Source organism: Pseudochaenichthys georgianus, chromosome 24 (genome assembly GCF_902827115.2).
Source record: "Pseudochaenichthys georgianus chromosome 24, fPseGeo1.2, whole genome shotgun sequence".
Lineage (NCBI taxonomy): Eukaryota > Metazoa > Chordata > Actinopteri > Perciformes > Channichthyidae > Pseudochaenichthys > Pseudochaenichthys georgianus.
The window spans coordinates 2,508,413-2,533,892 of NC_047526.1; the positions used below are offsets into that span (position 1 = coordinate 2,508,413).

The 25,480-nt window shown below is 44.3% G+C and overlaps 1 protein-coding gene and 2 long non-coding RNA genes across 3 annotated transcripts; 1 reads left to right on the forward strand and 2 right to left on the reverse strand.

Annotated features, from left to right (window-relative positions):
• Positions 1–16,447: 16,447 nt before the first annotated feature.
• Positions 16,448–17,511, reverse strand: LOC139433118 (uncharacterized). Its single transcript, XR_011642683.1, has 3 exons — positions 17,455–17,511; positions 17,086–17,165; positions 16,448–16,545 (listed from the first exon to the last, which is right to left on the reverse strand). It is a non-coding gene; the product is annotated as an uncharacterized lncRNA (long non-coding RNA).
• A 630-nt stretch (positions 17,512–18,141) lies between these two features.
• Positions 18,142–23,275, forward strand: LOC117439515 (sodium-dependent glucose transporter 1-like). The gene is made up of 5 exons (XM_034075423.1): positions 18,142–18,195; positions 18,312–18,694; positions 19,973–20,141; positions 20,797–20,913; positions 21,425–23,275. Exons 2-5 carry the CDS (start codon positions 18,494–18,496, stop codon positions 22,747–22,749), a joined length of 1,812 nt encoding a protein of 603 aa, XP_033931314.1. The 5' UTR covers positions 18,142–18,195; positions 18,312–18,493; the 3' UTR covers positions 22,750–23,275.
• Positions 23,276–23,326: 51 nt separating this feature from the next.
• Positions 23,327–25,106, reverse strand: LOC117439516 (uncharacterized). Its single transcript, XR_004551165.2, has 2 exons — positions 24,731–25,106; positions 23,327–24,113 (listed from the first exon to the last, which is right to left on the reverse strand). It is a non-coding gene; the product is annotated as an uncharacterized lncRNA (long non-coding RNA).
• Positions 25,107–25,480: the final 374 nt, after the last annotated feature.

Consider the following 25,480-nt stretch of genomic DNA (forward strand, 5'->3'; position numbering starts at 1 on the left):
TCCATGTGTCACTTAGTTTACTGAACCGTGATGAGTGAAAGAAATGAGTGAGGTAGTGGTTTAAAGAAGTTACAAAGACATTAATATATAATAATAATAATACATTTTATTTCGAGGCCCCTTTCAGGACACCCAAGGTCGCCTTATAGTGCATTTAAAAGTGTTAGAACAGCTAAAACAAAAACGGAACACAATTTAATCGAACCGACAAGGCAATACAGCAGCATAAAAGCATAACACAGGCAGGACAAGAGAGTGAAGTGACGGAGTGAGAGAGGGATCTGTGATAGCAGTTTGAATGTGTTTTAGAGTGAGTAGGCCAGTTTAAACAGGTGGGATTTGAATGTCGTGATGGAGTCAGACTGTTTGATGTGTGGAGGCAGAGAGTTCCAGAGCCTGGGTGCGGTGCAGCTAAAAGCCCTGGCTCCCATGGTGCTAAGGCGGGAGGTGGGGACAGTCAGGAGTCCGGCTGAGGATGAGCGCAGGGAGCGGGAGGGGGTGTATTCCTGGAGGAAGTTTGAGAGATAGGGGGTGAGGTTGTTGAGGGCTTTGTATGTAAGCAGAAGGTTTTTGTAGTCAATCCGGTGCTGAACAGGGAGCCAGTGAAGTTGGATGAGGATGGTGGTGATGTGGTCAGACGATTTGGTACAGGTAATGATCCGGGCAGCCGAGTTTTGAATGATTTGGAGGCTGTTGAGTAGTTGTGTGGGTAGGCCAGAGAGGATAGCATTACAGTAGTCAATCCGGGATGTGACAAATGCATTAACCAGGATTTCGGTGCTGGATTGGGAAAGGGATGGGCGGAGTCTGGAAATGTTGCGGATATGGAAGAAGGCAGTCCGGGTGATGTTTTTTATGTGGTGTGCAAACGAAAGGGTGCTGTCCAGGATGACGCCAAGGCTTTTGACTTGGCTGGTGAAGGATACGGGGAAGCCGTCGATCATGATGCTTGGGGGTGGGGTGGTTAGGATTTTGGAGAGGGTGTTTTTTGAGCCGATGAGCAGGGCCTCAGTTTTACTACCATTTAGCTTCAGGAAGTTCCTGCTCATCCAGCTCCTGATATCCTGGAGGCAGGTGGTGAGGGAGGTGGGCGGGAGGGCGGTGTTGGGTTTGGTTGAGATATAGACTTGCGTGTCGTCAGCATAGCAGTGAAAGTGGATGCCATGGTGACGGAGGATTGTGCCTAGTGGGAGGAGGTAAATGATGAATAGGAGTGGACCCAATACTGATTAATATATGCGTAACAGGTCAGTGTAAACACAAGCTTCTGTCAATTATGGATCATTCAAACTATATACAAATAATATGTAATAAAGTTCTAAAATAAGTATTCGGTATATTCCTTGATAGCTTTTGGAGAAGGTTGTTTTTAAGATTACTAAAATCTATCGTTTCAACTGTTTCACTTTATAAAAAGGAACAGGTGAGTAGAGCATTATTGAGTTTCTTATTCTGTCAGTAAATTATCCAAATGAAATGTTTATCATTATTTTAGTCAACCCTAAACAAATTGATTGTACCTTTTTAATAATGACCTTACATGGTTAAGTTAAATTAACTTCAGAAAATCAAATCTGTTCTGAGAAAAAACTATTAAATGTTTAAAGATAGGAACTTGCCATCCCACTGAAAAACATTCCGTAGAGATTTAAAGGCGTAGTTGTAGTTCAGTCCAACGTTTCATTTGGATTCATTTCTCCAACAGTCAACTATTTTTATAAAGAATAAATCAAGCCCCCGACCCCCATGCCCCTTCACCAGCTCCGGCACGGTGACAATGACCTGATGTTGAGGCCGCGGCTCTGGCTCAGGTGACAAAAGCCATGCCATGCCACACTGTGCGCCCCTCAGTGCAGACCTGAACCAGTCTACATCCTGAGTGGCGATGTCTCTGGCCAGTGGGTTGTATGTCTCCTCTCACTGTTGGTAAAGTTGAGACACCGGCTGGACTACTTTGGAAGTGCCAGACTTCCTCCACTGGCACTCAACATCTGTGGAGCTGATCTACCACATGGCACATATTGCCAATGCTGCAGCGTGGCTGCATTTGTACATCCCCCGTGCACAATCACAGACAGCGCTCTGCATCGCGCCATCGTCTCCCATGCAGATCTGTACAAATAAAGTAAATACCATGTTTGTTAGCATGCTATAATAGATTGAATGAGCAATAATACAAGGATGGTCCGGATCTGGGGGTGGGAGGGGTTATTTTTCCATAGTTTTGTCCTCTTGTCTGATTGTTGTTATTGTTTGTTTTTTCTGTATTTTTTGTAATTTGTGTTGTACTGGTTGTGATTGTACATTGTATTTTTCTAAATGTGTATGAATACATTTTTGAAAAACATTTGATCAACAATAAAGAAGGATTTGGTCAGGATCTAGACTCAGTGTGTTTATTAATTAATCAATGCTCTCTACATTAGGAAAACACATACCAGTGTACCCGAGGGAGTCACACACAGCTGTGCCTAGATGACCAAACAAATTGACAAGATAAACAAAACCCTTGAATCTACACACAGCAAATAAACTCAAATGACACAACGAGATGTAAAAGGAGATCACACATACAGTATAGTCGATATAAAACTGGCCGCTTCAATCTCAGGCCTGAAAACGGGTCAGGGGTGAAAAAGGTGAGAAGGATATTATCCCTCTAGGGAGGTCCGGGGGCATGCTCCCCCGGAAGAACATTTTGAATATTCTCATATTTTGAGATACTTGTACTTTATTTAAGTATTTCAATGTTTTGCTACTTTGTTCTTCTTCTCCTCTACAGTTCATAGGTAAATGATGTACTTTTACTCCACTACATGTATTTAATACCTTTAGTTACTTCACAGATCTGGATGAATGATGTGAAATCTAATCAAGTGTTGAATCAGACTTTAGTTCCACCTGGAGTAAATCCACAAGCTACCCTGCAGTCTACAAAGTACTTCAGACTAGCTGCACCTTTACCAGCTTTGAGAACACCTTCATGATCAATCATTATAAAACATATCATATTATTCTGAAATGGACCAATCTGCACAACGACTACTTTTACTGTCGCTACTTTCACTATATTTTGATGAGAATACTTTTCTACTTTTACTTGAGGAACATTTGCAATGCATTACTTTTACTAACAGAGTATTCCTACACTCTGGTACTTCTACTTTTACTCAAATACAAGACCTGAGTACTTCTACTTTTACTCAAGTACAAGATCTGAGTATTTCTGCTTTTAATCAAGTACAATATCTGAGTACTTCTACTTTTAATCAAGTACAAGATCTGAGTACTTCTACTTTTACTCAAGTACAAGATCTGAGTACTTCTACTTTTACTCAAGTACAAGATCTGAGTATTTCTGCTTTTAATCAAGTACAAGATCTGAGTACTTCTACTTTTACTCTAGTACAATATCTGAGTGCTTCTACTTTTACTCAAGTACAAGATCTATACTTATACCACCTCCGTTTATCGCCTATGAAAAAAAAACTATTAGAAAACGAAGGCTAAATCTAACGTTAGCAGATAGTGACAATGTATGCTAGCTAGCTAGCTCAACGATAATACTGCGACAGAAAAACTTTTCAGTGCACATCACGCTCTGCGCTCCGACAGGGATCTCTGCTCTGAACACCTGAACGGCCCGTTCTAACAGCTGTTCACCAGCGGTCCAGTCTGTACCACAGTGACTCCGGACCACACAGTTAATATTAACGAACGCACCCGTAGCTAATGTGGCTGCTGAAGCTAGACCATCATGGCGGAGCAGCAGAGCCGACAGGCAGGAAGACTCGAGCACACAGCTCGCGCTGCATTATAATATATAAAAAAAGAACACCATGCGTGTCATGATGGCACATAACAGCTCACGGCCGCAGATTACTCCGGGTCCCAGACCCCCCCCATACCCCAAAAATATTTTTATTGCAGATCTACATGAATCACACAAACGACCTATTTTGGATTCAAAACGGCGAATTTCGCCGACAGGTGAGTGATTCTCATGCCTGCAATCTGAAGAGCAACTAAAACAAAACACGGGAGTTTACCTTGTTCTTGTGAACACTAATGTTATCCACAGCATACACAGAGACCACGAAGTTCTGAAGGAGAAAACTAGTTCCTGAAACAAAACACGTTAGTGTACCTTGTTAGCTAATGTTAGCTAGCTGACATTAACGTTACACATTGCACTCATATTACTCACCAACATCTTGTAAAGCCGGTCCCGCTGCTCTTACAGAACCGAATAACTCCCCTTTCGTGTATGTACAGCTCTCAACGTGTCCAGACTTGTAGTGATGTTTACCTCGTTTTATACTTTTATTCTCATTCTGAAAGAAACAGGTGACATTTGCTAACGTGACGGCCGTCTTTGTGATGGTGACGCGTATTGTGCGAGACCAGAGACCTGTAGTTCACTCAGCGGTTTCACACAAAAAAATGTGTAACTTCACAGTTTTACGACACATTTTTTTTTTTTTGACTTGCAAAATATTCTTTTAAATTGACAAACATCATATGTGTCATTCGTGGCACAATTCAAACGGGATCAAAAGATAACCTTTCTCTCTCCATTGACTTCAATGTATAATTTTACGCTTCCGGGGTCCCATGGAGGCTCCCGGAGTCCCATGGAGGCTCCCGGAAAGGGAGGGACTTCGCCTCTCTATTGGCTAGTGACTTAAAAAAAATATCATTTCCCCTAGGGGTGAAATGAACTCCATCTCGCAAAAACAGCCCAGGACTGTCATGTCTAATGTTGGAGTGGTCAACAATGACACCATTTAGGCTAAGAACAAAAGTAGCCATAACACTGTTAACAAACTTCCGGGCCTTGTCAATTTTGACAGGATTTGCACCAGCCCTCCACCGGCGCCTCTGGGAGAGCATGATCTTCAAGCCAGGGTGCCGATGGTGAAGCTGGTGCAGGTCCTCCTTCATCTGGTTCAGCAACTGAACACTGGGCACATCCCCCAAGTCATTGCCGCCACAGTGGATGAGGAGGACCTCCGGGACTGCTCTTCCTCGCAGGGAGTAGGAAAAGAAAGGGAGGACACCTCTCCAGCGCAGTCCACCCCAACCGAACCAGCACACCCTCAGGTCGAGGCCAAGGTTGTGTTACGACTGGAGCACACAAAAACTGATAGGACCCAAATGCACGACTCTAGACAAAAGATGATTAAAAAAAAGGTTTTACTGTGATGACGAAACAAGGTAATCCATTCACAAGGTTCAAAACGATCTGGCACTTGGCACAGGGAACACACAGAATATATACAAAAGCAAGAGACTCCACAGGTGCAAACAATAAGGGCGGGGCAGGTAATCAGGTCCGTGGACAAACAGGCAAGGTAGGAATCGAACTACCTGAAATGAGAAGGGAAATGACAAAGTAAAACAGGAAATGGCAGACACGGACTTGACAATATAGACTCACAGAGAAATAATACTAACAGATCTGATGAGACACAACAGTACCCCCTCCTCTACGGCCGACTCCGGACGGCCCAGAGTCCTGTGGATTAAGTCTGAAAAGGTCCTTTATCAGTTTCTGATCCACAACAAATCTTGCTGGTACCCACGACCGATGTTCTGGACCGTATCCTTTCCAGTCTACAAGGAACTGTCGGCCGCGTCCTCTCTTCCTGACTGCTAGCAGTTTCTTGACGTCATATATCAGACCGCCGTCTAACATCCGGGGGGGAGGAGGAGGCTTGGATGGAGGAACCAAACGACTCTCCCGAACCGGTTTGACTTTGGCAACATGAAAGGTCGGATGGACTCTCAAGGACCTGGGCAGGCGCAGGCGAACAGCCACCGGGTTAACAACTTTCGTTATGGGAAACGGACCCACAAACCTCGGAGCCAGCTTCCTGGAGGCCACACACAGGGGCAGATCTCTTGTAGATAGCCAAACCTTCTGCCCGGGTTTGTAGGCAGGTGCCGGACGACGATGTCGATCTGCTGTCTTTTTCATGCGAGCAGCACTCTTCAGGAGAACCTGGCGAGCTCCTGCCCAGACTCTGTGACACCGCCTCACCAGGGCATGTGCTGACGGTACAGTCACTTCCTTCTCTACTTCTGGAAACAGAGGAGGTTGGTAACCATAGGCGTAGTGAAAAGGGGAGAGACCCGTGGCAGATGTAGGTTGGGTGTTGTGGGCATACTCCACCCACATCAGCTGCTTGCTCCAAGTTGTGGGATTCTGGGACACCAGACACCGTAAACACGTCTCCAGTTCCTGGTTGATCCTCTCTGATTGACCATTAGCCTGTGGGTGGTAACCAGATGTGAGGCTGGGAGTGGCTCCTATCAGGCTGCAGAATTCCTTCCAAAACTGGGAAACGAACTGCGGCCCATGGTCTGACACCACATCTCGAGGAAATCCATGCAGCCTGAAAACATGAGATAAGAGCGCTTCTGCTGTCTCTTTAGCAGAGGGAGATTTGGGCATGGGGATAAAGTGAGTAATTTTGGTGAATCTGTCAACAACAGTGCAAATGGTGGTGTTACCTGCAGAGGGCGGCAGTCCAGTGACAAAATCCAGCGAGATGTCAGACCATGGGCGGCTTGGAATGGACAAAGGTTGCAGTAGACCCATAGGAGACTGGGTAGAGGTCTTATTCCGAGCACAGGTAGTGCAGGCTGCCACATACTCAGTAACCTCCTTCTCCATTTTAGGCCACCAAAACCTTTGCTTTATCAGGTACATAGTTCGTCTGATACCTGGATGACATGTTAATACAGATGTGTGAGCCCAGTGAATCACATCAGAGCGGACAGATGGGGGAACAAAGAGACGGTTAGGGGGGCCACCACTGGGTACGGTTTTTCCCTCTAACGCTTGATTTACCTTAGCCTCAATTGGCCATGTCACCCCTCCTATCACCTGAGTGGGCGGTAAAATGGACTCTGTCTCCTTGGAAAGAGCCTCTGGGTCAAAAAGCCTGGATAACGCGTCTGGTTTGGCGTTCTGTGAGCCAGGACGGTAGGAGAGAGTGAAGTTAAACCTATTGAAAAATAAGGTCCATCGTGCCTGTCTGGAGTTTAACCTCTTAGCCTTGCGTATGTACTCCAAATTGTTGTGGTCTGTCCACACAATAAATGGCTCTTTTGCCCCTTCTAGCCAGTGCCTCCACTCATCCAGTGCTACCTTCACGGCTAATAACTCTCTATTGCCTAAATCATAGTTCCGTTCAGCCGCAGTCAACTTACGGGAAAGGTAGGCACATGGATGGAGCTTACTGTCTTTCTCTGCCCTCTGTGAGAGGACCGCCCCGATGCCCTCGTTGGAGGCATCCACCTCCACCGTGAACTGCCGTTGGGAATCCGGGATGGTAAGTATTGGAGCTGTAGTGAAAACTTTTTTTAACTTCTGGAAGGCCTGGTCTGCCTGTGGGATCCACACAAACTGAACAGAAGGAGAGGTGAGTACATGCATAGGAGCGGCAATAGAACTAAAATTCCTAACAAACTTCCTGTAGAAGTTTGCAAATCCAAGGAATTATTGGACTTTTTTCCTGGAAGAGGGTGTGGGCCATTCAGCCACAGCGCTCACTTTAGCAGGATCCATCATTATCTGGTCAGGACCCAGGATGAAACCCAGAAATGAAGTGGAACTGACGTGGAACTCACATTTTTCAGCCTTAACATAAAGTTGATTGTCCAACAACTTTCTTAATACCTGACGAACATGCGAAACGTGTGAACCTTCATCACGGGAAAAAATCCGGATATCATCAAGATAGACAAAAACAAAATGATTCAAAAATTCCCTCAACACATCATTTATGAGAGCCTGAAAAACGGCAGGTGCATTTGTTAGACCAAAAGGCATTACCAGATACTCATAATGTCCGCTTGGAGTGTTGAAACCAGTCTTCCACTCGTCCCCCTCCCGTATCCTCACCAAGTGGTAAGTGTTACGCAGGTCAAGTTTTGAAAAAACTCTAGCTCCTTTCAACAGTTCAAACGCTGAGGTCATAAGCGGGAGGGGGTACCTGTTCTTGATGGTTATGTCGTTTAGGGGGCTGTAGTCGATGCAAGGTCTTAGGGATCCATCTTTCTTCTCAACGAAGAAAAAACCAGCTCCGGCGGGAGATGACGAGGGACGGATAAGACCCGTTTTGAGAGAGCCGTCTATGTACTCTCTCATAGACTCTCTCTCTGGAGCTGAGAGAGAGTACAGTCTTCCCTTGGGCAAGGGGGACCCAGGCAGGAGATCGATGGCGCAGTCATAGGTGCGATGAGGAGGAAGGGATGTCGCTTTAGTTTTATTGAACACCTCCTTGAGATCTCGGTAGCAGCTGGGTACGTTCGAAAGGTCAGGGAAGTCTGAGTCTTGATTATCTTCATGTTCCCTATCATTGTCTATAATGGGCTCTCTGACAATTTCAGCAGTCTTGCCCCTGAAATACGAATGAGAGCATTCGCTTCCCCACCCCAAAACCTTACCAGTCCGCCAATCAATGTGAGGGTTATGTTTGCACAACCAGGGATAGCCCAGAATTACTGCATGCTGTGCAGAATTAAACAGATGAAAAGTCATATACTCTGAGTGTTCATGTTCAATAGATAGTTTAAGAGGCATGGTTCTATGAGTCACTTTGCACATGAGAGTACCATCCAGAGCGCTAGCTTCAAGTGTCTGAGTCAATGGCACGGAGGCAATTTTCAAACGTTTAGCTAACCCCCAGTCCATAAGATTAGCGTCAGCCCCTGAATCTACAAGTACTTTCAAAGCTATGCTGTGCTCATTATTACTAACCTCAACCTGGGTCATGGATCGTGAAGGGAAATCTGTGGTTGTCAATCGGCTCACCAGCACCCTCCGTCTTACTGGTAAGCCCCGTCTTTTAACGGGCAGGCTCCCAGGAAATGTCCCTGCTTCCCACAGTAGAAACATAAACGCTCCCGGAGACGCCGCTGCTTTTCCTCTGGAGACAGCCTGGCCCTTCCGAGCTGCATGGGTTCCTCTTCTGTGTTCCCCGAAGCAGGTTTCACGGTAGTAGAGGAATTGTGGGTCCGAAATCCGGGTCGTAGTGGAGATCGTGCAGGAGGTGGCGCTTTCCTGGCTTTCTCCCTCCGTCGCTCTTGCAGCCGAGTGTCTGTGCGTATAGCCAAGGCGATCATACTGTCCAAATCCGGCGGAAGATCAAGAGGAACAAGAAGATCCCGCACAGAGTCACTGAGTCCGCTGAGAAACATATCGTATAGTGCGTCTTCATTCCAACCACTGACCGTGGCCAAAGTACGAAAATCAATGGCGTAGTCAGACACACTCTGATTCTGCTGGGAGATCTGTGTCAGGGCTCTGGCCAACACATCCTCACTCCCAGGTCGGCCTATGTTGACGTTATGTCAAGTCCCCGGACGGCTTTTTCCAACGCAAGGGGGGGGGGCCTTAGCGTCCATTTTCAACGCAAGGGGGGGGCCCTTAGCGTCCATTTTCAGCTTTCCGGGATGTCCATGTGCTTCTATGGACGCTTATGGAAGCACGGCATTCGTTTGTGTCGACTGCCCTTAAAGGGAGCGTCCATTCTCATTGGATAGCGGAGAATTGTACACCCGGAAGTAAATATTCCCCTTACTGACGATTGATTTTACAGTGATATCTGCACCAGGGTTTCCGCTAGGATTTTTTCTCGCCGGTCAAATGTCCGGGCAGAATTTATTTTACCGGACTAATTTGAAACTTACGGGTCATATTTCAATAATAATAATAGTTGTGTAGCAGAGTTTCCGTTAGCAGGTAATTACCGGACTATGAGCAGATATGCTTCAGTTTAAAACTCAGTTCACGGGCTCATTTTTATATTGCTTCAGTTTATAATCGTAACAGATCGAAAAATTCAGATTCATTTTTCAATAAATGATTCCACAAACAACAAACAACATAATTATTACATTCAAACAAACTACTTGTAGTAGATAACGTACATTATTCAGAAGTTTACATCAACTTTGAATAATAACACGGGAGAAACGGATCCTCTCCCTCTCTCTCCTGACAGCACGTCAATTTCTCATGCAGCCCGCTAAACAGAGGGCGGGGCTTCAGGTGCTCATGCAGAGCTGCGTGTCTCGGTCAGACTCAGCAGCTGATCTGATCTCTCTCTCACTCCGGTTACACTTCACTCGCGTTTATGTCCATATGGATCAGATCCAGCTCTCCTGATCGGCCTTCATAGAGAGCACCGATCAAACTATTAAGAGTGAATATCGGCCGATAATGACCGGCGGCCGATCGATCGGAGCCTCCCTAATTATTACCAGACATTTTGACCGGCAGGTTTTTAATTTACCGGTTTTTTATAAATTTTACCAGCTAAAAAACGGTAATTACCGGCTAACGGAAACCCTGATCTGCACTACTCATCGACTAAAAAACACCAGATTATCCTTGTTAATTACACAACATTGATTGGTTTAAATTGTGTGCAATGCTTTTGTATTTTTCCCCTTCGATTCGGAGAAACAAATCTTTTTTCGGAGTAAAGGATGGCAGAAGACACTACACTACCCAGAATCCCCAGCTATCGTTTGGACTACACCATAAACTCTGTTTGACGTCACGTGATCTTCACATTTCTCCCTGCAGAAAAAGAAAACATGGCCGAACTTCGTTTTATTCTGGGTGTAAAATGCCTATTTTAAAGTTAGTTTGGCCATTAAAATGCGTTTTGATGTCATTTGATGCGAGAAATATGAGTTGTTATTTCAGATGATGTGTGCAGTGGATGTACATGATCTTTAGTTTGCTAGTTATTACGAAGATTACTTCAGGAAATTGCGTCCAACGTTTTCATTGTTACCAAGGTGGTTGCTAGGGACGCTGCTATCGATATTATTTCTGTTATGTTGTGTAACTGTTTAATGGTGTAATCTTTATTGCTACCCCCTTCCCCGTCAATGTATAGTGTTGGTCCACAGCGCAAACATATTAGTTTAACACAATCCGCATCTAAAGATACGTTATTTCGCCCTGTGCAATTCCAGTCTCACATCTCAGAGCACATCGTCATTAACACAGACCGAAAACATTTTTTAAAAATAAAATACCTTATTCCGAGTGTGCTTGCTTTTCTCTTTGAAAGTCATCACATAACGGCATTGTAATACACGGTTCGGCTGAATTAAATATTACATATCTGCCGTAGTTCTGTATTTATAGCCCTGACGAGAAGACAAACATGAGGAACTGAAAACGTGACGTGGATCATAAATATATCAGCCATTAAACAACATCTTACATTTCTTTTCACACAATACGTCTCTTTGCCGTATCAACACTAATTCGGCTCACTTTTATATTTGATCCAATTGGTAGATAGGCTGTATTTACACCATAAAGGTGCACAGATGATATAAAGAGACACCTGGTGGTTAAAGCATGTTATTGAATTTCATTATTTTTATTATTAGATATTAATAGGATCCCTATAAAGTATATTCATTACTCGTTATTCTCTACTAATAGTTAATTAAAGACTGTATATAATGACTATTTTGCACATCCCGTTCAAGATTTCAAGATGTTCTAAGGTTTATTGACATATCATTTGGCCTACACAACTATGGTGTAGTTCTGCACTGAATGAAAAACTTGGGTCGCAGGTTCCTCTATAGTGCATTACAAGACATCTATCAATATGTGTGCATACCTCCAGCAATGTTAACTATATTGAAGCACTTATATTAACTGATATTATACATAATGTATTATACTCTTATAAGATGTATGCAGATATTTCATCTCCGGCCTTGTCAGGTATTGAACAATCAATAAATAAAGAACACAGAATTGTTAAATATAAAACACAGAATTTGTGTGATTATACTAAATGATTTACAAATAAACACCACTGCATATTTAACTGTTACACATGCTGATGTAACGCAAATGTTCCAACTTGGGATCAATAAAGTATATCTTATCTTAAGCTGATCGATGGCTACTGCCATATTTGCAAAATGTGCCTCTGAACCTTGACAAGTGCATGTTTCAGGCTTATCAATTAATGTAATGTAATGTTATCAATTAACAACAGGAGGGGTCACAAACATAAGACCAGCTGTTAAATAAAGCTCTTCTGACCTTAGCTGGCGTGTGGGTATATATATTAATGCTGCCCATAATGGGCACAAGCAATTTTCACCCATTTATTAATTATATGTTTTAAATGTGAGTGTTTCCTGTCCCCTAAACCTCCAGGGATGTACACAGTTTAATACTGGCAACTTCTTATTATGGGAAATACGAAAACGTCTTTTAAAACTACAACTCCCAGTAGAGACGTGCCATAGAGAACATGTTGCGAAACAGAATAGCCAGCATGTGTAGTTCTGGGGACGGGGTGGGGGAGGGGGGGGGGACGCGGTGGACCCGTTCAAATCCAGTTTTGAACAGTCTGCCGTGGTTCCATCCCATTTCAAGTGCTGTTCGAGGCTCGGTAACCCTCGGAGCACACTCTCCAATCACAGAGCTTGAGGACTATCACGGGGTTTGTCAAACAGAGCACATGGTGTAGTCCAAACGATAGCTGGGGATTCTGGGTAGTGTAGTGTCTTCATTGCCTTTAAGGGCAGTTGACACAAACGAATGCCGTGCTTCCATGAGCGTCCATAGAAGCACATGGACATCCCGGAAAGCTGAAAATGGACGCTAAGGGCCCCCCCCCCCCTTGCGTTGGAAAAAGCCGGCAGGGGACTTGACATAACGTCAACATAGGCCGACCTGGGAGTGAGGATGTGTTGCTCTGGCAGCTTCTCTCCCCGGTGTGGTTCGGTCAAAGATTTTTTTTATAGTCTCAGTGAATATTTGGAGAGATTTACACACCGGAGACTCCCGTGCCCACTCCGCCGTAGCCCAGGCTTCCGCTCTTCCCGTGAGGTGGGACACAACAAATGCCACCTTGGCTAGATCACTGGGGAAAGCAGCAGGCTGGCAGGTAAAATGTAGGTCACACTGCGTTAGGAATGGACTGCAGTTACCGGACTCGCCCGAAAACTTCGCTGGAGGAGCAAGACGAATCATGGAAGCTGGCATGGAAAAAACAGCTGTAGGCTCTGGGGCTGGGGCAGCCACGTTGGAAGGAGCGGCAGGCACACTATCCAACCGTGTGAGTACATTATGGAGCTGTTCAGCCAGGTGATTAATTTGTGTTGTAACTACGCCTCGAAACTCACTCTGGCTGCTAGTCAGGGTCATTACTCCCTGGTTTATGTCCTTCATTTCTTCCTCCTGCTGCCGCAGACGTTGAGCCTGAGAGCAGAGCGCTGCCCTCAGGGTTTGAGAGTCGGCTGAGTCCATTTGTTGGCCAGATCGTAATGTTACGACTGGAGCACACAAAAACTGATAGGACCCAAATGCACGACTCTAGACAAAAGATGATTCAAAAAAGGTTTTACTGTGATGATAAAACAAGGTAATCCATTCACAAGGTTCAAAACGATCTGGCACTTGGCACAGGGAACACACAGAATATATACAAAAGCAAGGGACTCCACAGGTGCAAACAATAAGGGCGGGGCAGGTAATCAGGTCCGTGGACAAACAGGCAAGGTAGGAATCGAACTACCTGAAATGAGAAGGGAAATGACAAAGTAAAACAGGAAATGGCAGACACAGACTTGACAATATAGACTCACAGAGAAATAATACTAACAGATCTGACGAGACACAACAGGTTGCTGCTGATGGTCTCTGTAGCTCTCTGGGCTCCACGCCGGACATAGCTGTCTCCGATTATCCATACAGTCACTATGGGAGGAAAATAAATGAGAGCAACAAATGCTTCAGATAATGAGGAATATCAAATTAAGTATAAAGGGTTGCTCATTTTGTTCCTTTGACAATAACATACAAAATAACTATGAAATCACACCTGTATGGTTAAAAGTAACAAGAGAGCAAAACCTCAAAAAACAGATTAACAGCACACAGTTTATATATATATATTTATATACTGTGTGCTGTTTATCTACAATTGTGCACACATGTATATATACATATATGTATATAGTATGTTTGTGTATAATGTCAACCATCTGAAGTCATGTAAAGTAAGCCAGGACCATCAACTTACAGGTTGTGCAGTTTGGCGTGGAGGAGGTTGCCATCTTCTCTTTTCTTAATGCTGAAAGAAATAAAAATGGTTTAATCAATATAAAAGCACCTTTCTTTTTCTACAGTGATATTTCATTAATCACATTTAATTCACGCAACACTGGCCATATCTCTGCTAGTTTACAAAGTTTAGTTACAAATGACATTTATATTTGAAAAACGGTGAAGCACTTAAAAAACAATTGTATAGTATAGGTTCAAGAACATTTAAATCAAAAGGACAAGTTTTGTAAAGTTACAGGGTATCTTACCTTCAGAATATGCCGGGAACGAGGTATGAAGGTAGATATGGTGCAAAATGCGAGAGCGTGAAAACCTGATGTGAGCACTTGCAGAAAAAAAATCTGAGCTTGTGTGCATACATTTACACTTGTATAAAATATCCACGTAACTGTGAACCAAATGTACACTTGTATAAAATATCCACGTAACTGTGAACCAAATCACAGAAGAAAAAAAAAAGTTTTGTAGCTTGTAGAAAAAAAATGAACTTCGTGATGAAATGTTCACTTGCAGAAAAATACATATTTTTTAAATATATTTTCCATTACAACTGCAACTTTATTTATTACAACCTCTCAAATCAGTCATTACAACTTGACGAATCTGCTCTGTGGCAGTATAAATCGACGAATCTGCGGTCTTGACTTTTGCTACACTTCTTGCGATAAATGTGTCGCAAAAGTAATTTTCACCTGTAGATGTGGGGGGAGGGAGGGGGGTTGGAGCGAAGGGGCGGAGCTATCAGAAGGACGAGGCTCGGGTGACTGGAGACTGCGGGGCTAACGGTTCGTGTCGCTACCAGTCCGCTGACATGGCGCATCAATCAACGGTACATTTTGCCCATTACTTGCCCAGTATTACTTTGAATATTATTATTGTGATTGAGGATTAAATCCGCTTTGAAGACCACCGTTTTATATCGTGCAGTTTAGCGGCAAAATGACGTCAGTCAGCCAGCTAACGATAGCTTTGTTGAGTTTATGCTAGCTAAACAAGTAGTGGTTGTAGTCTATACAGCAGTAATTCATATATTATAGCCTACTGCTTTGGCACTAACGGTTGATAACCGTTTATGAAAATAAAACCAATTGAACTGTACTGAAATAATGACAAGTTTTATAATTGTCTTGGGCTCCTGCTGTATTTTTAAAGCCTTTGTAAATTATCCATGCTATTTTCTATTTAGAACGAAGACTTCCGAATCTTAAAATCCCTTAACGTTTGTATGCAATTGTGCTAAATTCAACTCTGGAATCAAGCAAATATTAATATGTTTGCATGACATTAGTTATTTATATTTTGCCATCACTGAACTATACGTTTAATACATTTAAGTCAAGCTAAGGTACATGTGATGGTAGCTAGTTAGTGCTCTTACCTGTGAGGCCTCCTCCAAACAGCATAATAACCAGACTGTATCATTAAAACTAAGTACCAGTTCTAGATCCTTGACTTTAGACAAACAATTCAAAAGACAACATGTATTTAAAGACCAATCTTTATTTGAAGGTGCCTCTTAACCTGAGATATTAGTTATACAGTAATAGTATTGACAATCTAAAAAAACTGAGCAACTCAACAGTCAACTTTATATTTCTTATTGTCTAAAGCATTTATTATTTTCATTTCCCCCCTCTCATATTCAGAGTGGACGGATTGAGACAGCGTGGTGTCCAGAGAGCAGCAGAGACTTCAGGGAGAAACCTCCGTGTGATGGAAGTCCTGTATGTTGGTTTGGAGAGGACTGAGGGTCTTTCCTCAGCGAGGAGGACCAGGGCTGATGGAGGAGCCCATGCTGGGCAAAACTGATACCAACTGCACAGGCCTAGTCTGTCACGTTATTTGACTAAATGTGTTACTTATACATTTAATAGGTTTACACCTTCTGTCCATATGTGCTTTTTATTTAAAACATTTGATTAACTTTTGGTTCACATTTCAATAAATTGTATTTGTATTTGCACTCCTTTGTCCATTATTCTTACTGAAAATGTTAGATTACACATTCACATCTGACTGAAGATTGGCCCCATTTATTTGTGACGTTGCAAAGTCTACGGTACAAGGCACAAGTGATGTGAAGCTCATAAAGTGAGGCAAATAGAAATAATCAGCTGATGGAGTGTAGATGTGGAAATAGGTGCATTCGATCAGCTGACTGTTTTTTATAAGCCTGACTATAACCACCCCTTCTCTGAGGTGCAGGCAGCGTCACAAACAAATGATGGTCCTGATAGACTACAAAAATATTCGGTGTGCAGATCTTTGTTTTCACAATAAAAGTAGTTTCTTAGTGAATGTCCTGTACTGGTCTTAAAATCTCATAACATCAGCTTTTAATGTTCCTCTTGGATGTTCTTCTTGACCCTCAGAGAAGGAGAAGATGTCGTGTCTTTCAGGCATGTCCTTTCCTAACAAAAATTACAGGAAACATAAAACATTATTGCAGAACAAGTGTGTTATTTATGAAAGAGGTGTGTTTGTGTGTTATGGGGCTGTTGATATAATTATTTTTTAATTGTAATCAGATTATGAATGAACAGTATGAAATTCATCAACATTGAAATATATGTTATTATCAAAATAATATTTAACTGTTATCAAAACGTAGTGCAACTGTAGAAGCTTGCTCTGTTGTCTCACTGAAAGAATATCTTTTACCAAGTTTTTTACAGACAATATTGAGAGATAAATAGTAGCAGTTCTCACTATGTGTTAAATATCTTTGCCTTCAATACATTACATTAGAAAGCTGACAGTCATATTGCTTGTTAACATCTAAATGTAACTTTTTGCATGGAAAAACCCCTCAACTTAACTGATGTGTAGGTGATCTAGTATTTAGTATTGTTTAATGGAATGTATATCAGTGTATTCAAGTCAATACTTCATTCATTTAAACCAATATCTTTCTTGATTCTTTGTACAGTATGAAAAAAGAGTATTTGTACCTGTGCTAAAGTTCACTGCTGTGAGGAGTCCAGTTCTGTCTCTCACTCTCTGGTCCAGCCTGTCTGCATCACCTGGACACCTTAAACAAACAGATATATATATATATATGTAAAGTACCATATGTACAAACAATATAACTGATTCTCTTCTGTTGAACATGTTGGATTGTGTATTGTCCGAGTCAGGGTCCTTTTTATTTTACTGTAACTTTGGAAATTGTGTTACCAATGCTTACTGTTTATTTGATATCAATTTGTAATACAATTAATAAAAACAACAAGGTTTGGGTTCGTTCTTCAGATGACTGTGACGTTAATCACAATAATAATATTCAAAGTAATACTGGGCAAGTAATGGGCAACATTTACCGTTGATTGATGCGCCATGTCAGCGGACTGGTAGCGACACGAACCGTTAGCGAACAGGCCCCGCTGTCATCCGGTTCGACCTGACTGTGGCTTCTCAATTCTTAAATGTCCCCTCCTCGACTCCCCTCCTCGACTCCCCTCCTCAAGACTTAGTCCCGCCCACAGGAGATGCGAGCGGAGGACCGAGGAGAGAGGAGGGGAAGCAGTGAAGGATAAAGATAAGGCAAAAGTAACAGTGAATATAAGATATAGTAAACCTATTATGGAAAAGCTAAAACATTGAGCTGTCTGAGTGGAAAAGTACTGTGTTAAAGTCAACTGCTGAGAAGCCAGCAGTTGGCCGGCTGCATCCTGTTATCTTCAAAACTACAAACCACAAGAATGTGGAACACCATGTTACGAGTATGTGTCACCCGACCAAAAGTCGCCACTGTCTTGTGAGCGAAAACCAGATAAGGCGGTAACAAAGACACATCGAAATTAGGAAGAGTGAGTTGGGCGCTGGCTCTGACCTTGGCTAAAACTGGGTGTTGCTAGGGTAGCAACGGCAGATTACACCAAGAGAGAGCAGCGAAGGTGGGGGCTCCGCTTGCACCAAGGGAGAGCAGCGAGGGTGGGGGCTCCGCTAGGAACAGTATATATGCAGGATGTATTCAGTACTCGGCGCTCTCTTCAACTGGGATCTTACGCTGACTGGCCTGTCACGGTGAGACCTCAAGAAGGAGTCCAAAGCGCTTTGTGGTATTGTATCAAATTGAATGTACTTTGCTGAACTGTGATTAAAGTACCAAATGTATACCAAATCAAATCGGAGTACGAAGTCCAATTAGTTTTACAAGCATAATCTGTTTTTCTAGATACTGCCTCTACTTCCCAGGAACGGCTCACCGGAACTGAGGGATGGTCAGACCCTGCTCTGGCCATAACCAAACGATCTGCGCGGAGTGCGGACCTGGTCCTATAGGCTCCAACAGTACTCCTGTTACAGCGTTCTGACATCATCATCGTCAGATTCGTCAGCACTGTCAAACTGACAGGTATGTCTTCGTCGGCCTCACAAGACACCGTCGTTAAAAAGAAGCACGTTCGTTTCGCCAGTATGGAGGACGACGAGGACACCCTGTTTGACAAGAGGAAGGACACCGGCAGAGGGCTGAAGAGCGCGTTGAAGGCAGGCAGGAGGACCAGCACTGGCCGCTGGATAGTCACCCTCGCGCTCTGTGCAGCTTTCCTTGGTCTGGTACATTTATTTCATAATTAAACCTGTGTACTTCTATAGAAAATAATATTCAACGGAGACCTCATCCAGCCTTCTCTTCATTTACTAGCATACAACTGTGGCTCAAGTAGCCTACCATATGTCTTGTTATCTTGGTTATATAGCCTAATAACTACTGTTACTTAGTGCTATCAGGAAGCATCGACTCTGTGCAAGCACTCGGGTATATGAGGTTTTCTGCAAACCTTTATGATCTAGTGTTTTCTTCATTCTGACCTGCAGCCACACAGCCTTACATATGAATGATATGAATGGGCTCCCTATCAGTCAGCAGCAGGGCCGTATCCAGGATTTCCTAAATACAGAGGTCCAAACATGTTTGGGGGTTATACCCCCCCCCCCCCCCCCCCCCCCCCCGAGATTTGGGCGATTTTCATGATCTAGTTAGGTGCTTTTTAAGTCCTGTGGGGGGTCACACATTGGATAATATATTGATTTCAAACCATGTCAGTGGGCTGCAACATAAATCATTTTTGAAAGTGTGATGCATAAGAATCAGTTGACTGTTACTATTAATGATCTGGACCTGCAGAAGAGGCTAACATGATCACAACACATTGTCAACATTCACTTTCCATGTCTCTCTCCTTTCCATAACCTGCAGCCTCTCTTCCACCTTCTTTAGTCTCTCTGTCCTCTACTCTTTCTCTTTGTTCAATCTCTCCCTCCTTGTTCACTGTTTGCTCCTCCTCACTTGTCTCCTCCTCACTTGTCTCCTTCTCACTTGTCGCTCCTGCCAGTGAATTAAAAGCAATTCAGCCATTTAGTTCATTTCACTGGTTTGTTTGCACTTTCTGCAGGTCTATTGTAATGTGCAGGAAGTGTCATGATATCCAGTCACCTGGAGTGAACCTGCACTGACAGGACAAACTACATGCATAACCTGCTCTTCAACCAGGTTATGGGAAAACCTTCAGCATACTGTACACCAGTTTGTGTTCTGGAATGTTCCATCCTGCATTAACGCAGCAAACACTTCCTGCAGCAACAATGAAGCAGCTGGCCCATCCCTGTGCTCTATGGTTTAAGAAACAATTGGATTAAATATGAAAGGGATAGTTCAGATTGGTACTTCTACAAGTGCCAGGGTATCAGCTACAGGAGATGCAGTTGGAGGACCAGACAGGAAGCAGTAACGACTGCTGTATACAGCCAGAAGCGTGCATTGTTCTTTAGCGTGCAGCACCTGTCACTCACAGCGACTCAGTCAGTGTAACTCCTGGTCTCTTGTTGCTCCAGGGGATGAGTATCTCTATCACCGGCCCCACGTTCGAGGCCCTTGCTGTGAATGTGAACAAGAGCATCAGCAACCTTTCTTACATCCTCGTGGGCCACTCTGCGGGCTACATTGGGGGCTCCCTGTTCGGAGGCCTTCTCTTTGACTGCATGAGCCCCCACCTGCTGCTGGGTAACACTCATTCACATGCTTTATATGTTGTACACATTTTTTGACATACATATATGTGTTTTTAAAACATTATTTTATGATGGACGACTATTATTACGACAATTGTGTGTGTGTGTGTGTGTGTGTGTGTGTGTGTGTGTGTGTGTGTGTGTGTGTGTGTGTGTGTGTGTGTGTGTGTGTGTGTGTGTGTGTGTGTGTGTGTGTGTGTGTGTGTGTGTGTGTGTGTGTGTGTGTGTGTGTGTGTGTGTGTGTGTGTGTGTGTGTGTGTGTGTGTGGGAGGGAGGGGAGGTGTTAAAATCCAGGTCCAATGGGGGCAGGGGGAGAGGTAGGAGGGAGGGGAGAGAGTTCAGCATCCTGGCGGAAAAGCTGTTTTTGACGTACTATACATATTTTGAATAATTCTTAAGATGCACTATGTTGACTTTTAAACATTGAAATCCCATGCTCTAATATATTTTTTTTACATTCTTTATTTTGAGGATATATTATGCTATAGTATTTTTGGAACACAGTTTTTAATTCATACTATTCTGTGACGAACCTTCATTACATTTGATCAAACAACGAGAGTAAAGGTTCTTCAAAGTTACGCAAGGATTCTGTCCTCCCTCCTCTCTCCTCTCTCCTCCCTCCTCCCTCCTCTGCTTGTCCTCAGGCTGCTCTCTGCTGGTCACCTCAGTGGGAATGTGTGCCATCCCCTTCTGTAGGCAGGCTCTGCTCCTCACCTGCCTCATGTCCAGCATCGGGCTGACCACAGGGATCCTGGATACAGGTGAACACACACACACGCGCGCGCACACGCACGTGTAGCGTGCTGCAGCAGCAGTCTGCTCTGCACGCAGGCTTCCTCCAAGTTTACAGTAAAACAAACTGGTGGTGTGACCAATGGCCATTTACAATTATTAATACTATTACTATTATTAGCATATATATTTATATATATTTTGGTTGAAACTAAGCCAGAAAAAAAAAAATACATAAATAATAAAATAAAAAATATAAATAATAAAAAAAATATATATAAATAAAATCGATTTTTAAAAATAATATTCGATTTTGGAGACTGTAACGAATAATCGAATAATCGCTGGCATCCCTAACGCTAACATCTGAACACTGTCGTGGCGCACTGTATCCTAGATGAATCTGACCTCCGTTAGGTACTTTTAAACTTCAGTGAATACTTAAGAAAATAAGTTCTTATGTAGCAACTGAGTTTGTGTTTTGCTGTGTTGAAAGGGAGCCTTTCAGAAATGTGTTAACGATGGTTTTCCTGTCCCCAGTTGGTAACGTCCTCATACTGAACACGTGGGGGGAGCAGGCGGGCCCCCACATGCAGGCTCTGCACTTCAGCTTTGCAGCCGGGGCCTTCGTGTCTCCCATCATCGCCAAGCTGCTGTTTGGGTCTGACAGCAACAGCAGTGCAGGAGTCCTCGCAGCAGACTCGTCACTTCCTGTCCCCGCGGAGCAGGTCACCAGAGCGCCTGCCGCCCACACACTGATCCGCTACGTCCACAGCAGCACCCTCAAACCCATGTGGTCCTACATCGTCATTGGCTGCTTCATCTTCCTCATCTCCCTCCTCTTCTTCATCCTCTCCTGTCGCAGCAGCTCGTCACGTGAAAAAGCACGCAAGACATCGGGAAAGCCCCTGTTGGCCAAACATCACACGGCTCTCATAGCCCTGCTCTTCTTCTTCTTCTTTGCCTATGTAGGTGCTGAGGACGCGTACGGCACCTTCATCTTCACCTTCGCCAAGGACTACGCCCACATGAATCAGTCCCAGGCGGCCGGGCTCAATGCCCTGTTCTGGGCTGCGTTTGCTGCCTGCAGGGGGCTGGCTATCTTCTTCGCGGCCTGCATGTACCCGGGCACCATGATCCTGCTCAGCCTGGTGGGCTCCACCCTGTCCTCCCTGCTGCTCTGCCTCTTCAGCAGGGAGCAGGTGGCGGTGTGGGCCTGCACCGGTCTGTACGGCGCCTCCATGGCCACCATCTTTCCCAGCTGCATCTCCTGGTTGGAGCAGTACACCACAGTGACAGGCCACACGGCCGCAGTCTTCGTGATGGGGGCCGCGTTGGGGGAGATGGTGCTTCCTGCTATTGTAGGCTCCCTGCTGGGACAGTTCCCGGAGCAGCCCCTGCTCATGTACCTGTCGCTCATCACCGCCACATTCACCTCCATCCTCTTCCCCGTCATGTACAAGCTGGCCTCAGCCCCCAGCAGCCAGAGCAGGAAACCCCGCGTCAGGGGCCGGCCTGATGCAGACGACAGCGAATATCGTCAGGCGCTGCTGGACTCAGGAGCCAATGAGGAGGAGGAGGAGGAGGAGGAGGAGGAGGAGGAGGAGGAGGAGGAGGAGGAGGAGGAGGAGGAGGAGGATCAGCGGAATGATGCAGACTTTGAGGTGATTGAAATGGATGACACAGCGAGTCTCATCAGTTCCCCCAGCAAGGCTCCCTCTCCCCCCGACGTCGCGGCTCCAACAGAGAGCGGCCCCCTGACGGAGGTGGCAGGCGGAGCCTCTTTCTCCAGCACAATGTCCCTGGGTGGAGAGTCCCCCAGACGCAAACTACTGCTCTCCATGGACAGAGAGAAGAGAGACTGAGGCCCTCTAGCCCTCACTGAACAAAAGGATTAGCATTCAATGAAACACTCAGTCTGAGCGGAACCTGTGCAGCTCAGAAACCATCCTCAGCGTGACGACTCGGCTCCTTTGAAGCATATTTCTCCTCGAGGTTTGAAAATAGACACAGCATGGATTCTCTTCAGGGAGTCTGTCGGCCTGCTCCCTCCACAGAGCGGCCAGAGGACCCAGGACTCGCAATGCAGTGCCTTGCTCAAGGACACACAACTACAATAATGAAAAGTATGTTTCCAATGTGTTGCACCGCTGCAGTGTTTTCACTAACAGCAGGACAGGATGTGATGATAGCTGTAAGATTTGAATGAAGTGGATTTAGTTGTGGTCGTGTTCGGGAACGTGCTGTGCTCTATGGATCTCTACATCCTGTGTCGTCACTGCCAACGTGTTTCTATAACTGAATCATTGACAGAAGACATTTGATTACATTTTATTATATCAATCTCAAACCTCCACCTACAGCAATGTCCATTAAAAACAAACAAGAACACCTCCTTCATTCATATCTTTTACATTTATACAAATACACAGATCCTGTATGGCTGTTTGCAGAATTGAAGATTGGATCTCAACATGGTTTAATTCTTTTGCGCAGAAAATGGAAAATGTTCACTTGACCACATATGCACAAGGAAACAATAAACTCTTTATGACATCAATTATCAAAATACAGTATTGCAACAGTCCCAGATTCGTAGAAAAAACAAAATAGTTTCCAGTTCCTACACTGTAGAGTACAAAGTGTCATGTCTGCCAAATGAACATCAGTACAATCATGAAAAGTGGCATCCTCAAACAGAATGCACAATAACAGTATTGATGCATTCGTGGCTGGAGCTTTATGAGATTAGAGACGGAGCTCGACAGGAACTATCGACACAAAGACTGCAGTCCATACAATATGAAGGGAAATCTATTAGTGGTCTGAATGTAGTGAGTTCTGGAGATTAGTGAGGAGCTCCTTCACATTGCTACGAGACACAACAGGTCATTGTGCATCAGATCCAGGGTCAGCTTCACTCGCAGCAGCTTATGCAGACACACAGTCAAACGAACAACAGTCACAAGACACATGAAGACCCACCAGGGCTCAATGAAACCTTTACAACTGAGTGGACAATTAAACACTGATATGGGGAAGGGGGGGGCAGCACATAGCACCAAGTGAGCAGGAAGCCGGGAGCCAATCAGAACTGCTCCAGCAGCTGCCGCAGGTAGGGGGCCTTGGAGATCTGTCTGTTGACCCGGGACAGCTTGTAGAGGACAGGGCAGTCCAGGGACACACAGGACACCTGCCGCTCGGCACTGCCAGTGCAGTTCCTACACACCTGGACACACACACACACACACACACACACACACACACACACACACACACACACACACATACACACACACACACACACACACACACACACACACACACACACACACACAATTGTCGTAATAATAGTCCATCATAAAATAATGTTTTAAAAACACATATATGTATGTCAAAAAATGTGTACAACATATAAAGCATGTGAATGAGTGTTACCCAGCAGCAGGTGGGGGCTCATGCAGTCAAAGAGAAGGCCTCCGAACAGGGAGCCCCCAATGTAGCCCGCAGAGTGGCCCACGAGGATGTAAGAAAGGTTGCTGATGCTCTTGTTCACATTCACAGCAAGGGCCTCGAACGTGGGGCTCATCCCCTGGAGTCTTATTACACGGTAGAAGCTCTTGAGTGCAAGATATCAAAGCGATCTGATAATAGCCTCATTTGTTTTATATCAAAACACACAAACTCTCAACATTAATACATTCATTGTTTGAAATGATACATGAAAGAAATAGAGGAGCTTTAAGAAAACTTAGGTCATTATTTTAAATTAATAGTACCTTTTCTTATAAAAAACACATTGGAAAAATGATTACTCCCTGTGTTTTTGCTGGGCGGGGGTCTCACCTTCAGCAGCTGCTCCTGCTGTCTCTCCCATTGTCTCATGTCCTGGTGGAGTGTGACTGCGACGCGCTGCGGCTCGGTGCGGCACCGCGAACACACACCGAGCTGGGTCAGCTCGTCACACACGGGGCAGTGAAGCGTGGTGAAGTACTGCGAGATAGTCCCCTTCCTCCCAACCTCATCTCCCCCCACCACCGAGAAGCAGGAAGCCTTCTGGATCTGTGTGCAGACAATCAAGCATGAGTGGTGTGTTTATGCAAGGCAAGGCAAGTTTATTTATATAACACCTTTCAACACAAGGCCATTCAAAGTGCTTTACAAAAAATGAAAGACATTAAGAAATGGCATTTAAAATCAGTCATTAAAAAGAAAAGATAATAAAATAAACATTAAAAGAAGAAATACATGGATAAAAGTTACAGTGCAGTCTAAGATATGAATAGTTCAATTAAAAGCAGCGACAAAAAGAAAAGTCTTCTTGCTGGATTTAAAAGTAGTAAGAGTTGCAGCGGACCTGCAGGTTTCTGGGAGTTTGTTCCAGATGTTTGGAGCATAATAACTGAACGCTGCTTTGCCATGTTTAGTTCTGACTCTGGGACAGAAAGCTGACCAGTCCCTGAAGACCTGAGAGATCTGGATGGTTCATCATTTAGCAGGAGGTCAGAAATGTATTTTGGGCCTAAACCATTCAGTGCTTTATAAACCAGCAGCAGTATTTTGAAATCTATTCTTTGACACACAGGAAGCCAGTGT